The sequence below is a fragment of the Penicillium subrubescens genome (genome assembly GCF_028828155.1).
Source record: "Penicillium subrubescens strain IBT 31985 chromosome Unknown utg000007l_segment0_segment0, whole genome shotgun sequence".
NCBI classification, from domain to species: domain Eukaryota; kingdom Fungi; phylum Ascomycota; class Eurotiomycetes; order Eurotiales; family Aspergillaceae; genus Penicillium; species Penicillium subrubescens.
In genome coordinates this window covers 2,803,640-2,819,508 of record NW_026643157.1, presented here as the reverse complement: position 1 = coordinate 2,819,508, position 15,869 = coordinate 2,803,640, and the positions used below count along the sequence as shown (strand labels likewise).

Genomic DNA, 15,869 nt, shown 5'->3' with positions numbered 1-15,869 from the left:
AAAATGATCCTGCGGCGTCTATGGAACTCGGCTGCGGCCTTAACAGGGTACTCCACTTTGTCCCCCGTCATGTTGAGATCCAGGCTGCTTCCACGCTGCACGTCTTGCCCTAACTTGGAAGGAGCATCGATCTTTTTGTTTGGTCTGGAGATCGATCGATTTCAAGGGTCCCCTTGCAGCACACGGACCAGAACTTTGTCGCGTGGGCCTCGATCAGAATGTCGCGCTTGCTATCTGCCTCGTGAATCGCACTGAGGGCAAGTTCAATTGCACTTCAACTCCTATCACTGGCAATTGTCAGAGTGAGCAACAGAGGACCAACACGACAAGGAGAGGCGCGTCGGATGTGACGCCATATTAATTTTCGGAAAGGGGGAAAAGGTTCGAGACCGGACCCAGTCGACGGCGATCGCGGACTAGCAAATTGGGCATGCGCCTAAGCGGCGGAGCAATGAGATCGTCACCAGGCCAAGACTTCCAGGTGTGCGTATGCCTATACTATCGACGATAAGTCTTCATTAACGTTGTTCGATTCCACCTATGTGGTGGCCAGATTTTGATATTCCCCTTCGCTGTGCTTGAGTTAAGGTCATGATCTGTTCGCCAGGTTGGCCCAACGGCGCCGCCTACGCCCTTCCGGTGTGCAGCCCAACCAGGATGAACTGTAGAAATGGAGCCATTCCATTACGACAAGGCAACAATCTCTCACCAGATGCTTGTCAATTCAAGCTCCTGACTGTGCTTGATAAGATCTTCCTGCCTATGAGTATGGAGAACACCAACCTCAGTACTTCAAGGCTGATAACATAGCTCCTTGGTCTTATTCTCCTATCCGCTCTCCTCGGAGCCCAAGCCACCAAGGCGCAATGGCCCCAGATCTGTCCATTCCACAACGATCCCATTAGCGGGCGTCTGTGCGCGACGCAATGATGCTGATCAGTCACTGTACGAAGGCCATAGTCAAAACGGTTCGGCCTTGTTAAGACAACATCCCTTCGCGGCCATGAATCTTGCCCCCTTTGCCCTGGTCCCCCTAGATCCTACCTTAAGCGCCGTTGGAAAATTCCGCAGTTTCTCAGCGTCGAACTAACGACAATTGAGATTAACCTGTGGTGTTTAATTTCCGTTCTGTTTGATTTGGATTTTCGTCTCTCTCCCTGGCCCATCTCTGTTTCCCCCTCCCCGCCTTCCTCCTGTTTCTCTCGGAAATCCCGTCGCGCGCTCTTTGTTCGCAATCAGGTTCGGGGGTCCTGCCCCGTCATGCGCCATTGCGGGAGCACAGCGAGCACAGGAGCGTGCAGATGGCGGCCACGGATGACGAAAATCATCGTGGGTAAATCGACCTTGACCTTTGGCCCCTCTTATGGGATTATGGGTAATTCGTTCGGCCAGGATCCTCTAAGACTCCGCCAGTCTCCTTCAACTTGTATTTAAGGCGGGAGGGCCGTTCCATGGTTCAGTGTACCCGCTTCCGTCCATGGGTCGGAAGAAACTCTCCAGCTTAACTCGGGGCATTCAGCGTTAATGAGTGAGGCTTGTGGAAAATCCACCAGGCCACGACGGGATTTACACATCTGCAACTTTCCCAATTCTCTTGCCCCCCATCATTGATGCCCAATTTTTTCTGTTGTTGGTCGTCAATTTTCGTCGGTCGTCTGGTCTGCTTTCTAGTCTACCCTTTGTTGGCCTCGATCGGTGATGGCTCCCCCTACGAGCCAATTCCACAGGCTTTCTATCGGTCAGAGTATGCCTGAAGCTCGGGCCCAATCGTCACGGTCCGCTCGTGTGGCGGGGCGGCCTGATCCTGCCGACAACGACGAGGGTGATTGTGGGAATCAAGGGGATGACAATTCTCCTGCAGAGAGCTCGAGTGAGGAGGATGAGGACAAGGATGAGGATGAAGAAGACGAGGAGAGCAGCGAGGAAGAGTCTACTCGCGCGTCCACCGTCCGAACGCGATCTGGGGTCACTTATGATCTGAGCCAGCTAGATACCGAGTCCGAGGCCAAAGCTTTGGTGGGTTTAACGGGTCAATTCGAAGTTGTCAATTGCGGTGCCTCGTCCTCGGGCTATGAGTTCCAGCTCCTTGATCGACCCCGAGTTCACATTGGTCCCGGTCCGCCTACTTGTACTTGCACGACCTTCCAAACCCAGCCGGGCATGGCCTGTCACCACATCTTCGTAAGTGAGAAATGCAATTTCTACAGGCAGAGCCGACGAGTAGGCCAAGGCCTTGTTGCTGATTGATTCCTTTCTGCAGTGGCTCCTCGATCAGCTCCATGGCTGCTTCCTCACTGATCCTGCCTCGACGGAGTTAGCTCTATCCCACGATGGCCGGCCCCGTGTACGTCCGCGTATTGAGGACCTCCTCAACGGTCAGCTAGAAGCGGTAGCAGACCGGCTCAACTGGCCGTATCTTCGGGTTGAGGGCGATGGGAGAACCACAGGTATGACGCGTGCCGAGAAGGTACGAGACGTTCTCTCTGCTTTCAGTTCAAAGGTCTTGCCCGAGGATTTCCGCCGGGACTTGGTCGAAACGACAGCGCAGACACGGACTCCGGAACAATGCGTGGTTCAGGGTGACTTCGAGGCGACGATCTTCCGGCTTGCGGTTCACGACGACAGCGTTTTCACGAGCATGTGCAAGGCCATGCCTTCCGGTGCATGTGCGGCGATCTACTTTGACAAGGTTCAGGAGCAGTTGCGCCGGCTATTGGCCGATTTCGACCGCTACTGTGCGACGGGGGAGCGGCCTGCCGACTCGAGCAGTCCTGGCAGAGGGCGACTAGAGGTAGATGAAGTCGTTCAACAGCTACGCTACTCGGTTTCTCGAATCCACGCGAACATTGCCCTCCGCGCGCCGTACGGTTCCGAAGGTGCTGCGAAGGCACTCGTCTCTATTCTCGAAGCGATTGCCGCGCGTAACAAGGATGCTTTGGAGGGTAATGCCTGGGGCCGAGCTTCCTTCCACGGGGAGGATGAGGATCAGCGCAATCTCTACCACTTACTCATTGGCTCTGATGATATGGATTTGGATCCTGAGGCGGAGCTGTTCGTGATCGATGCGTTGTATGCCCTCCCCCTGAGCGATCTTGCACAATACATCCCCAAGCTGCTGGAAATTCGGAGCAAAATCGAGGTCAATCGTGCGCCGAAGCAGTTTCTTATTCGGCTGGGGGCTTTAATCCGACAAGCTGAGTCGGCGGCAGCAGCATCAGCATCGGGTCAGATGGGCTCTGGACAAAAGCGACCAGCAGCTGGTAACTCGGGCGGCTATCCGAAGCGAAGTCGCTAGGCTTCTACTTTGATTTGTAACGGCGGGATCTGTCTATGGCTTTTGCTTTTGCTTCCTAGCTTTGGCTACACTATTGTTTCTTTTCTTTTGTTTTCATGTTTGGGCGGCCATCGTGCTCATTCGTTCCAATACCCCCTGCATTCTTGTCACCAGCGAGTCTCAAGACTCCCCGTGCCATTTATTTTTGTCCTGTCATTCATTGATTCTTGCATTTGTCCTTCTTTTCTAATTCTGCTACGCATCATTTGGATACACACTTGGGTGGCTCGCATGTCATTTTCCACATAGCATCAATCCATCAATCCCTTTTATTCATGATCTCATCATCTCCATAGCCCAAAAAACACAGTACCCTCGATCTGGCCGGATTTACTTTTTCCCAGATCAGATCTATATATCCCCATGACACCTATTTCCGCAATCCGTAAGGGTCATCTGTACCATGGCGTCATACCAGCCCCAATACTGCGGCCTTGGGACCCCGCGTCCACGGATTGGATCATTGGTGCACAGGCCGGACGTGTCACTTGTCCTCCAAGCTGTGGCAGTAGCCCGATCTGACGATGCAAACCATGGGTCGACGCTGAGCTTCTGGTGGTCAGACCCACTCGCACATGGTTGGGCCCGCATGATGAGGGAATGTGAAATCGGAAAGGGGGGTTTCACGGGGCTAATGGGACTGACTATTGTAGCTTCATACTCTTCAGTTTTACCTGGACAAAGTCGGTTATATCGATATGAATGGATTTACTGGTGTTTTGTGTGTAGCACAAAGAGTAGTGGTCTCTTCGGCTGTATACACCGATGTATGTTTATAAGCTGTGGAGTCATGGCGGAGCAGCTCGGCAGTATACGGAGAGACGCGTTCAGGAAAAAAAAGTTAAACATAGTCCCCATGGTGCTACGGTTGATTAGTTACCTAAAAGCCCCTCCAACGCAGTTCCTGGGTGCTCAAAACAGACTCGCTCAACGCCGGGGTGGTGCTTACAGATGATTGTAGCAAATGCTTACAATGCTACCTAAAACAGCGGACGCTCGCTTATCATTTTGAGTCCCTGACTCGCGTGCCCCCAGGGGGGACCCGTGCACGGTCCTAGCAGTGACAACCTCGGTCCATCCATCCATCTTGTTGGTGTTGGTTGCTACCTAAACGGGCCGCTTAGGTTTGACTACGTATCAACAATGACATTGTCTGGCGGTGTCGAAAAGGCGTCGGGTCCGTGCCGACTTTGAGGTACTGACTGGGGTCTTTTGCATAGTGAGTGGACCGTGCTTCTACCGAGAAGGGGTAATTCGTGTGGATTTGCGCTGGGACTGGTTTCGTTAGTGTGCTTTTGATGGTGGAGATCCTCTTAGGTGGGGATCTTCATGATTGTTTTCGGCTTTTCGTCCGGGACATTCTCGGTTTTCCAATTGAATTTTGTTGATTTGGAATAATAAACGCTCTGATGGATAAGTCTAGTTCTAGTGATCGCCGCAGCTCTGAAGTACCGAAAATTACCGTTTGGGTATTCATTTCTGCCCAGAAAAAGCTAACTAGCTAGTATTCTATCAAGCATACAACAAAGTTCACTTCTTGGCCTTACCCCCTGGGTTCTTTTCTTCATCGAGGAACGCAGAGAAAAGAGTACTATCAAACCAAGGCTGAAAAGTGAGGATATGCCGATATGCCTCGGCCTGCTCATCAGGAGGGACCTGAGATTCGAAGAACGCTCTCTCCCCGAGATAACTATTCTCCCTTCCCTGAGGAAGATCCAGGTTCCAATCAACACATTGCTGGTAGAGACTCTGCCACAGTCGAACATAGTTGCGCACAGCAGGTAAGGTTCCAAGATTCTGAAGTGTGCTCCAGTCTGATTGAAGCTTTTTCAGAGTCTTGCGTGGCGGATGATTAAACATTCCCGAAACAATCTTCAACCGCTCATAAGGCTGGCCGTATACATCCTAAATAAGAGATCTTTATTCGCTGGAGATTGATTCCATGATCAGATTCGATAGATCTCCAAGGGCGTGTTTCTTCTTTTGGTAGGTAGCCAGCTCTGCCTTGTACTTCGAAGCAAGGGAATGGAGATTGGTGAATCAGATAAACTAAGATCGACGAGGGAGTCTGCCAGGAATTGGACGGAACGAATCGTTGGCTCCTTTGGCTCTTTCAGGCAGGGTAGGTCTGCTCTCTCGGTTTCTGGGTTGCAATATTCCCATATTTCTGATTTCTTGGCGACTTGCTCGATGTGATTCTTCCATAGGCGCCAATCGTCGGCTGACCAGAGGAAAGGCGGACTAGGCGTCCCCTTGCGAGGCTTGGTATCTCGCTTTGATGCCATTTCCGGTGGTCTCAAGATCTTACTTAGAATTTGGATTCAAATTGATGATGATTTTCAGAGGTGAGTTGGAAGCCCGGGGTCACGCACACACCGCTGGATTCCGATCAAAACGTCATGATGAGGTTTTCTATGTCCTTTATATATACATTAGTCAGTGAAAGAGTCCCAAAAAGGCTAATTTCTTTGGGCTTAACTACGGTACACTTGCTTTTCTACCTCGTTTGATGATTGCGCATCGCCGGGAGTTTCCGGTATATTCTTTGAGAGTTGAACCAATATCCCCGTTTCCCTCATGATGCACTTTGCATAATGGTGGAGTTTAGATTGAAGGACCATCTCTATTCGTGTGTTCCATTGAGAAATTGACAAAAGCAATGGCATTTCTGGGTTTCATATAGCTATCGACCACGTTAGCTTTGGTCAATTCTACTCTCAAAGCTAGCTAGGATCCTTCCGGACTGGACCTTCCACCTCAAAGTTACTTTAAGCCGTCTGTCAGTACAACAAAAATAAGAAAACCCCTCTTTCTTAGGGCACTCGCACTCACCCAGTCATCTGCAGCTTCACCTTCCTCGTCTGAATGTGCACCTGCGTCGGTGGACCATGAAATATCGAATTTTCCATCCTCCTCAGTTTGACTCTTATCGGCGGCTACTGTGCTGGCCTTCGGCGCTATCCCCCAGCTATCTGTGGACTCCTGATCAAACTCTGAGAGCCCAGGATTCACGAACCAAAACTGAAACTGCAGAGGCTTCCACATCGTAGCTGCTTCCCGGGAATCCAGCAAGCTCTTTCCCAGAGCCTGGTCTGGAGCACCATTCGCCATCTTCAGGCTGAGGCATTTCTCGAAGAGCGCTTTCCAGCGAGTAACATACTGCTGGATATCCTGAGACTCTGCCAGCTGTTGAAGTGCAAGCCACTCGGAGGACACCGCATTGATATCTTCAGGAGATGGGCCACTGAAAGTTCTCGAAAGTGCCGTCAGCTGGTAGTATGGAGTAGCCCCAAAGATGTACTTGGTATATTGCCCAGAAACGGAGGATTTGATGAGCTGCTGAATCGTCTCAATAGCCTTCCGCTTTTGATCAAGCCCATCCTTATTCTCCTTGTACTCTTTGACTAATTTCCGGAGTTTCTGGAAGTCCGCATCCTCAAGGTCAGCAATGGACCATGCATCATCGCGGACTGTTCGGAATGTAGGCTCCGAAAGCTTTGCCTTCTGTTCCAGATATTCGTCTTCCGTGTTGGCTGGATCGCAGAATTCCCAAACTCCACAGATCTTTGCGGTCCTTTCAATGTAGTCTTTCCATGCCGGCCAATCCTCGCGCGATCGTAGCTGAGGGACGGGAATTTTATCCACGATTTTGTATGGTAGACTCTCTCGGGAGGCAGACATTTTGAGATTTTGTATAATCGAATTTGATGTCATGAGGAGAGGAATGAGGAGAGTTGAGTGGGTGTGAAGAAAATGGGTTTGAGGCAACTATGACTCCTTTCTATCAGACTCGTAGTGTAATGATGAGGTCGTAGTTTAGACTTGGTACACCAAGTTTGGCATCGTGCTTTCTTAATCTGGAAAGGGGGGCTACATAACTTAGTTTGGGCTGAACCAATGGTCCTGGCCGAGAGCTAAAAGTGATTATGCCGTTGTATGATTCGCGTCACCTCCAAAAAGGTAAATGAGATAATTTTATCTCTCTAAGTTGACATGCATACCGTATATTGTCGGGAAGGCAACCCGTCGCGCTGCAGTCGTGATACCCATTGCAAACAAAATTAATCAGAAAGACACTAACAAAAGTTTGATCTCGCTTTCCAGATGTCCTATTATGAATTTTGAATATGCTAGTATTCTTTTTGATTTGTTTTCTCTCTGCCTTGTCTATGAATTAAGTCTATTGTAACTCAAGCGACTTTTTCTTAGCCCCAATCAAAACGAATAGCATCCCACTCATATTCAGTCCTTTCCTTGAGGACTAATAACCACTCTCTGTGCCTCGAGGCTACTACTATCCGTTTGCTCCGCCACCTCAATCGTATCAGGCTGATTCCAGTTGCCGAAAACTGCAAGACATGTGAAGGGTATCGTGAAAGCCCAAAGTGAGAATCCTAATATCATCTGGTTCTGGTTGGGCCAGTGGGTTGCACCAACTGCATAGGCAATCGTGCTACCGATAGACTCCCATGATCTGAGGATGCCCGTAGTTCTAGCAATATCACCTTCCCCTTGTGCTCCCTTGATCTCGGCCATCAACCAATAGATATAGGTCTGCAGCACCTCATAGAAGAACTTGAAGAACATGTAGACGGTAAAGGCCGAGTTGAAGAAGTGACCACCCCCAAGATCAAAGGCAGGTGGGTCTGCCATGCGGGAGAGCTTTGTCTGAATGACAGCACACCATGTCCAAGCTGCCGTCACGAAGGTGAGGACAAAAAGGTACACTAATTTTGACCTGGTCTCTCGGGAAAAGTACTTGAGATCCAGGATAATACCTGTCGTCACATTAGCCGTGGCCCCAACCACGGCTGTTAGGAATGATGCGAGGGCCCTAGAGCGGACGGTGAAATATGCTAGCATCTTCGTCAGCGTTGCGGCTCATACAGAGATCGCGCATTTGGAGGGCTCATACTTGTCAAATAGTTTCCTTGGTAAGTGGTACCAAACTGTCCCGCGAGGAAAACTGGAATCAGTAGCAGCATATACTTATTTGTAAGTTGCTTCCAGATAGCCCGAGACTCAATGCTGAGACTCGTCTTCTTCATGTACGGTATTTTAGTGCCATTTCGTCGGACGACATTCTGTGGCTGTGATAGCAGCAAGGAAAATGGAGCTCCGAGCGAAGAAATCGCGACAAGCCCAAGGTATGTTGTGTAGGTGACCTTGCCGACGTGAGAAGTGTTGACGTTGAGGGCGAGTGAGATTGCACCGCCAACGAGCGGTCCCATCTGCCGGATACCCATCCAAATTGCAACGTATCTACCATTGATTTCGGTCAGATGATATCAAGTTTATTCAAATATTTTCATCTTACCGTCCTCTTCTTTCCTGCTCCGGATATCCCACCGCAATGGCAGCCTCACTGGCCCATAGGAGAGATGCACCAATACCACATAGAGCAGCTCCAAGCAAGAGAAACCATTCATTTCCATAACGGTTGTTGCAGTATAGACCAGCGGCATAAGGGGTGTAAAATGCTGCTCCGAGGAACAAAGTCCATTTCGCCGTGATTTTGTTGGTGACACCGCCAGCAAGAAAACAGCCGACTGACATGAGTCCATAGGTCAAGGCATTGGCAGCATTGTTCAGGAAAGGCTGGTGGTAATGTCAGCTATATTTGGACAATACGTAAACACTCGATTTTGTTCTTACTTTGGCATTGCCTCCTGCTCCGAGATTGTTCAGGGCTGTCCAGATGCCAGGTTCACAAAAGGCGACCAGTCCCACGATGATGATCTGAAACAAGCACGATCGGTAGAACTGAGCTAACCTTTCGAAAGCCATGATGGACAGATAAGGCACTTTCGCGCGTTACAAGCCACACTCGGTCACTGATAGCCATGATTTTCCAGGGCCATGCCTCCATTTTTATAAGAGAGAGGAATTTGACCCAAAAGAGCACGCCAGGACCCATATTGATCGCGATATCATGATTTCATCTTCTCATGCCTTGCTAAGAGTTGTAAAAGTCACGGCGGACTCTTTCCGATAGCATTTAGACTACACGTGGGGGCTCGTCCTGTGAATGCCCAGGCCTACAAGCACGCAATACTCCACCTTTATGATATACTTGATAGGCATATCCTGAACTTTGAAATTTAGTTAGCATCTCTTGACAACTGATTTATCTTGCTCTACTTGCATAGACGATTAGAAAATATGTGCCCATTGTGGCCGGTTTTAGATTCAAGGTATATCAGTCGGTCATGACGTTCCGAAAAGGTATCCTACGATCAAATAACTGGTCTCGACTGGCACAAATCTGTCCTGTACATGACTCAGATGCTTTTCGCTAGGCTTCAGAAATCTTCGAATTAGCGCATAGTTGAGACGATAATGACAAGGAGCTTATCTAAAGTACCACAATTTGGAGACAATGGATCTGGGGAATTGCGAGCTATGTACAGTACGGAGATATTCTCGCTGCTCATTGGAGACCCACACACGCCGAGACCTGCTTACGATGCACCCTTGACTACGCCATATTTAAACGAGGAAATTAGAGCGCGGTCAGAGGGCAGCTACCACTGATATTTCTCGGGCGAGAAGGATTCCCCCAATTCTCGCTATACTACCGTTGCCCCAATAGCCACGCTTTGCCACGTAAGGCTTTGTTGTCCCATTGGGCGGCTGTATGTACCACGGCATGTGTTTGACCACACATGCTTCCTCCCTATATCAACTAGACATGAATACTGACGCCCCCGACTATCCCTATTAATCATTACGGCGGTCCTAGAAACCAACAAAATAGAACCACACGTCCTATTCTATTATTCCATGCTAATGTAATCGATAAGTTTTGAAAATGGTTTAAAAACGTACATGGATTAGGTCATCGCAGTTGCTCGGCTCTATTTCGTACTTTCTCAACCTCAATATGTATGCTTGAGCAAAGAGGGCAACACATCTATGTTCTCATCTCTACCAACCAGGAAGCTATGTTTGACGAATTTTGCATTGAGGCGTTGTATTTTTTTTTCTTCACATCTTCATCAACCAACACTTGGCCTATCGGTTAAACTGTTCGGATGCGGCCGGCTGGCCCAATGGCAAGGCGCTTGACTACGAATCAAGAGATTGCAGGTTCGACCCCTGCGTCGGTCAAATTCTTTTTTATCACATTTTTTGCACCTGTGATCATTTATCAAGACGCATAGACCATCTATCTATCTTTGAAAGAAGTAGCATGGTATGAAATTTTACTAAAATTTCCTTGCAGAAATTGTTGAGATTCATTCTCACAGGAGCGTGATTCACGAAAACAACGTCGGCTTTGAAAAACTAACTGACGGTTATGGAGTTGTAACCCGTGTCAGAGCGATATATATATTCGAAAAAGTACATAGTATCAACACAAACTCGAAAAACCGCAACCTCCGGGCAATCCCATATGGATCCAAGATCACTTAGTCTGACAGATCCAAAACAACACGCCCTTGAACCTTACCTTCAGCCATCTCCTGGAATACTGAGGTTAGAGCATCCATCTTCTCAACCCGGTAATGAGCCTTAATTATGCCGCGAGAAGCAAATTTCAATGTCTCGACCGCTTCATGGCGATTTCCGACCGCAGAGCCGGTGATTGTATATTGCTTATTAACAAAAGAAGTTGGGAACGCAGTCGCAATCGGCTGTGGGTCATGCTCGGGCATTCCAACACAAACAAGGGTGCCATTAAAGCGCAGCAGCGGCAAAGCCTGGGCATACGCTGCGTTTGCAGCCGTGCAGACAATGGCAGCGTGGGCACCCAGTCCCTCCGTTAGTGATTGGACGTGTTTCTGCAAGGCGACACCCTTGTCGTCCTTGGGGAACTGTGTAATGTCGACGAAGTGTTCTGCCCCAGACTCCTTAACAAGCTCGGCCTTGCTGCCGTGGTCGATTCCAATGACGCGAAGACCCATTCCTCGGCTTGCGAGTTGCACTGCAATATGGCCGAGGCCACCACCAGCGCCGGAGATGATGACCCATTGTCCAGGGCGTGCGTTACTACGCTTCAAAGCTGAATAGACCGTCACACCAGCGCAGAGCATTGGTGCTGCCTCGGCGGAGTCCAGGCCATCGGGAATCGGTGTCACATAGTTGGCTGGTCCTAGTGCGTACTGTTGGAACGTTCCTGGGCTGTAGTAGCCTGAGACCTTCTGCTTGAAGCACAGTCCGTCGGCTCCCGCTCCACAGGGCTCTGTTGTGAATTGTGATCAGCTATGTTTGTCTCAGATAAGGCCGATGGTGGGACATACGGCAGTTTCCGCAAGCACTGGCGACCCATTTGATACCGACTCGATCGCCAATCTTCAGACCAGAGGACTCGGTGCCTGCACCAAGCTTGACGATCTTGCCGACACCTTCATGGCCTCCAACTTGACCGGGTTGAGTTGGGTATGGTAGGTTTTTCCACTTAACAAAATCAGTATCTCGAAGAATAACAGTATCCGTGGAGGCTAGGTCATCATACGGTGTTGGTCATGATTCCATAGTCAGAGTGGCATACGCCGGAATGAGTCCTGTCAACCAAACAAGTCAGACCTCTTAGTTCATCTTAGATTAGGGCCTCACAGATCACCGTACAGGTTAATGAGAACCTCGCCAGCACCAGGCTCGGGCACATCGATCTCCACAACCTTAGTTGAGATAGTACCAGGCTGGTCGTAGATAGCAGCCCTTTGCTTCGTAGGGATATCGACAGTCGCCATGTTGAGTGAAAGCCCTGGACTAGTGTAGAGGGTTGGTATTATCGTAGTGTGCAGGATATGAATGACTGCTATGAGAAGTCAAAAGATGGTCTGCGGGCAAAAGGATTACTATTTAAAACCCGCCACCTAGTGAAAGAGACAGAGGGCGACAGCCAATGTGGAGAAGCTGGATCGCGGGGCTCGGAAGATTGGCAGAGTTACATGATTTTCAACGTGTACGAGCCTCGGAGAGTCGGAGCCCACTAGGAGGCTCGTCCGTGAACAAGTTAGTGCAGAGCTCCAATCCTGGGCCAAAGTGACGCTGATGAGGGGTGCGAGGTGGAGTCGTGATGGACCTCGGTCATGGACGATCCACGGTATCCGCGACTGCATGGTACATTGCATAGAGCAGCATAGCTTCATGTTTGTTGAATCAAGTGCGAAAAAGCAGTCAACGGAGATCAACGGTAGATAGATTACTCTTTATTTATACGTAGAAACCAACCGGTCGCTCAAGGTCCTCAAGAGTTAGTGCTACTGTGGTGTTCTTCGCGGGGCATCTCCATCCACATGGATCGGCCAACCCCGCAATCTCCACTTACTGGAAAGCCACAGGGGAGTAACAGACGGAGTCTCGCTAAAACTTATGATTTAGAAGGACATTAATCATTCCGAGAGTATTCTATTCGTCTCAGGAAGCATTATCATTCACAAATTCCCCCGTGTATCGGAAATCCTACATAGTAAACTCCAACAGATTGCCGGCATAATCTCGAGCAAAGAACCGTTGAGGGTATTCCTTTCCTTTGGTACCTACAAGAATGTATCGTTAGTCTCAAGCGCCTCAACCACTTCATACGATACAATAGAGTCTCTAGATGAAACAGCTTACCTGATCCCTCTTCACCAGGCTTGTCTGCTGCCATTGGTGCTGCCGGCCCCCGCGGATGTGGTGATCGTAGATGGATTTTTTGATAGTTTCTAGCTCATCACGGCCTGGTAGCTTAAAGCATGGGTGCCGAGTCGATTTGGGGTCAGTAGGACCGCAGGTAACATGAATTTGTTGTCCGCTAGAGCCAATATCGAACCTACATTTCTCAGCATTTCGATTAATCTCCAATTCGTACTGGGCAATGACGTAGACTCGAGAATTTACCATAGAATAGTCCCGATCTGCAGCTCGGGAACTGGTGCAGAGTTTAGTCCGAGGGTCTGGCCATAGAACTCCTGTGCTTGTTCTAGAGTCCCCGGGTGTACCGTGAGATTGACGTGGGCGATGCTGGTGATCATGGTGGATGACTGCAATCAAACAAGCTTTTGAGTTTAATTTTCGAGTGAAAGACAATCCCAAGTTTATTCATGAACTGTGTAGGACGCTTGCGACGCTTTATTTCTTTCCCGAAGTCACCCCCACGTTGGACGGGAAATCGGAAATCGGATCCCGGTTCTGATTGGTGATTGTTTGTGCTCCACTCACGATACTTTAGTCGTCACTCGTGGGTTGGGCCCCGTAGGGCAGTCGTGATTCATGACTCACAGACAGTGCGATCTCGACTTCATCGGCTTATAAACGTGATTGTGTCATCTGTGGCTTGGTCATAAAACGGAATACCCTCCCGAATACTGAGTCATTTACACCACGAGAAAGAAGAGGTACTTGTTTGGCTACTGGGAATGAATCCCAGGGAATCTGTATTAATTACTCATCTCAACAGCTGGACAGTTATTACAGAAACATCACCACATCCTACATCATCACGGTCATTGTGAATCTAGAAAATCGAGCGAATGACTCTCATGGGTGCCGCCTTGAACCACTCTCCCCAAGTGTGGTACACAACCTTGGGGGGAGGTCAACGTCCAATGCAGTGTCACGCATGTTACTAAAGACATCCATGTCTTGCACCTTCACGAACCAAGCACCCCGGTCAAGCTTGGGATCTTTGTTGAACTTGGTATAGATCACCCAGACAATGAACAGGGCAATGATCAGCACGCCTGCGAGGTAGTTCTCAAAGAAGACCTCCGCATCCTTGGGAGCAACCGATACATAGAACTCAGCGACCAGACACATCACGTTCAGACCAAAGCCAATCCAACTTCCAATTACGCCGAACGGAGCGGCAAAGGCAAGCTCGCTGACTTCACGACCGTGGTGCTTCCAACCGGCGCGGAAGCGAACGTGCGCAAGGCAGATACTTCCCCAGACGAAGAAGGAAATAGTACCGGACAGAGCCAGAAGCCAGTTGAAGATGATGCCGCCAGTGCTCGATGCCTCGTTGATGAAAGCAAGGAAACCAAAGGCGATTTGGAGAAGGATGCAGTACACGGGACGACCCTTCTTGTCAACGTACGCCATGAACTTGGGGGCCATGCCACGCGCAGCCAAGGCCTGGAGAGTACGGCTAGATCCATAGGTGGCAGAGTTGGCGACACTGATGACGGAGATGGTGATAACAACATTCATCACTGATGGTAGGCCTTTGATACCGGCATTTGCGATCGAGACAACGAAGGGAGAAGCCTTTGTGTTAGCACCTGAGGAGTTGAGCAGGTAGTCGGCAGTGTGAGGGACGATCAGGCCGACAATGAATGTTCCCAGGACATAGAAGATCATGATACGCCAGAAGACCTGCTTGGTGGCTTTGGGCACAGACTTGGCGGGGTTGGCGGCCTCAGCAGCAGCGAGACCAGCCAGCTCAGTACCAGAGAAGGCGAATGCAGCTGTCACGAACACCGAGCAGAAGCCCTTGAAATCGGTGAACGCGCCGGGGTCATGCCAGTAATGGGCACCAATATATCCACCCTTGGGGGCACCGCCACAGTCGATAACGATACCGAGGATGATGAAGCCGATGACCGCGATGACTTTGATCATACCGAGTGCGAATTCGACTAAAGCGATAATTTGTTAGAATCCAAACGGCACCGACAAAGGAAAAAGAAAAGGAACGATTCATACCTTCACCATATCCACGAACGCCGAAGAATTGAATCGCGGACAAGATAACCAAAAAGACTGCGATCCATATCCCGACGTTCAAGTCATCGCGCCAATATTGAATGGTGATACCAGCGGCAGTGATCTCGAAGGGTAGGATGATGAGCCAACTGATAGCATAATCCCAGCCGACAGCGAAACCCCTATTGATTGATACATGGTTTATAAGTAAGTGAAACAAAAGAAGGGATAGAGGAGACTAACCAAGCAGGATTGATGAACCGAACGCAGTAAGTGAAGAAAGCACCATTTTCAGGATATACAACAGCCAACTCTCCCAGCGCCTGGACCGTGAGCAGAAGCATGCCACCGACAATCAAGTAACAGACGAGCTTGATAAAGTTAGTTCTCGCATTACTTCAAGCGGCTTGATCGGAAAGACCTACCAAAGCTCCAGGACCTCCCGCGCTCAATGCACTACCAGTACCGACAAACAGACCAGCACCAATGGAACCACCTGGACATGCCATACATCAGTCAAGATGACCCATCAAACCGATCTACGAAGCACATACCAATAGCGATCATCTGCATATGACGACCCTGCAGACTCCGCTTGAGAGGGCTGATCTGGGTAGTGCCGACCGCAACATCGTCGTATGCCGGCATAGACCTATCCCCAGCGGGCTCTACGGCGGTCACGCCCTTCTTCTCAATATCCTCCTCTGAGGCAGTCATCTTTGAACCGGGGTAAAAAAGAAATTCTCGAACTGGTTCAAGAAAAGAAAAAGGGGGGCGTCTCAGATCAAGGCCGGGCTCCGATGGCGTTATATACGTGCCGTCTGAGGCTAACAGGATACAGAACAGACCGTGGCGACCGATACAGCATTAGGTACGACATCTTGTCAAAAAAGCTTCT

At 49.6% G+C, this 15,869-nt stretch overlaps 7 protein-coding genes across 7 annotated transcripts; 1 reads left to right on the top strand and 6 right to left on the bottom strand.

Annotated features, from left to right (window-relative positions):
- Positions 1 to 1,218: 1,218 nt before the first annotated feature.
- Positions 1,219 to 3,295, top strand: N7473_010781 (uncharacterized protein; the record flags this gene model as incomplete). The annotated part of the gene is made up of 2 exons (XM_057156720.1): positions 1,219 to 2,181; positions 2,261 to 3,295. Exons 1-2 carry the CDS (start codon positions 1,699 to 1,701, stop codon positions 3,293 to 3,295), a joined length of 1,518 nt encoding a protein of 505 aa, XP_057005375.1. The 5' UTR covers positions 1,219 to 1,698.
- A 1,569-nt stretch (positions 3,296 to 4,864) lies between these two features.
- N7473_010780 (uncharacterized protein) lies at positions 4,865 to 5,194 on the bottom strand (the record flags this gene model as incomplete). The annotated part of the gene is made up of 1 exon (XM_057156719.1): positions 4,865 to 5,194. One exon carries the CDS (start codon positions 5,192 to 5,194, stop codon positions 4,865 to 4,867), a length of 330 nt encoding a protein of 109 aa, XP_057005374.1.
- A 908-nt stretch (positions 5,195 to 6,102) lies between these two features.
- On the bottom strand, positions 6,103 to 7,015 carry N7473_010779 (uncharacterized protein; the record flags this gene model as incomplete). Its single annotated transcript, XM_057156718.1, has 2 exons — positions 6,103 to 6,111; positions 6,167 to 7,015. The coding sequence occupies 2 exons, from the start codon at positions 7,013 to 7,015 to the stop codon at positions 6,103 to 6,105; spliced, it is 858 nt and encodes a 285-aa protein (XP_057005373.1).
- Positions 7,016 to 7,576: 561 nt separating this feature from the next.
- N7473_010778 (uncharacterized protein) lies at positions 7,577 to 9,121 on the bottom strand (the record flags this gene model as incomplete). The annotated part of the gene is made up of 4 exons (XM_057156717.1): positions 7,577 to 8,190; positions 8,250 to 8,596; positions 8,652 to 8,932; positions 8,990 to 9,121. The coding sequence occupies 4 exons, from the start codon at positions 9,119 to 9,121 to the stop codon at positions 7,577 to 7,579; spliced, it is 1,374 nt and encodes a 457-aa protein (XP_057005372.1).
- Positions 9,122 to 10,746: 1,625 nt separating this feature from the next.
- Positions 10,747 to 12,030, bottom strand: N7473_010777 (zinc-dependent alcohol dehydrogenase; the record flags this gene model as incomplete). Its single annotated transcript, XM_057156716.1, has 4 exons — positions 10,747 to 11,519; positions 11,578 to 11,734; positions 11,793 to 11,841; positions 11,906 to 12,030. 4 exons carry the CDS (start codon positions 12,028 to 12,030, stop codon positions 10,747 to 10,749), a joined length of 1,104 nt encoding a protein of 367 aa, XP_057005371.1.
- A 687-nt stretch (positions 12,031 to 12,717) lies between these two features.
- N7473_010776 (putative glyoxalase family protein) lies at positions 12,718 to 13,299 on the bottom strand (the record flags this gene model as incomplete). Its single annotated transcript, XM_057156715.1, has 3 exons — positions 12,718 to 12,822; positions 12,902 to 13,097; positions 13,166 to 13,299. The coding sequence occupies 3 exons, from the start codon at positions 13,297 to 13,299 to the stop codon at positions 12,718 to 12,720; spliced, it is 435 nt and encodes a 144-aa protein (XP_057005370.1).
- A 505-nt stretch (positions 13,300 to 13,804) lies between these two features.
- N7473_010775 (amino-acid permease) lies at positions 13,805 to 15,688 on the bottom strand (the record flags this gene model as incomplete). The annotated part of the gene is made up of 5 exons (XM_057156714.1): positions 13,805 to 14,904; positions 14,972 to 15,153; positions 15,215 to 15,342; positions 15,397 to 15,467; positions 15,526 to 15,688. The coding sequence occupies 5 exons, from the start codon at positions 15,686 to 15,688 to the stop codon at positions 13,805 to 13,807; spliced, it is 1,644 nt and encodes a 547-aa protein (XP_057005369.1).
- Between the last annotated feature and the right edge of the window lie 181 nt (positions 15,689 to 15,869).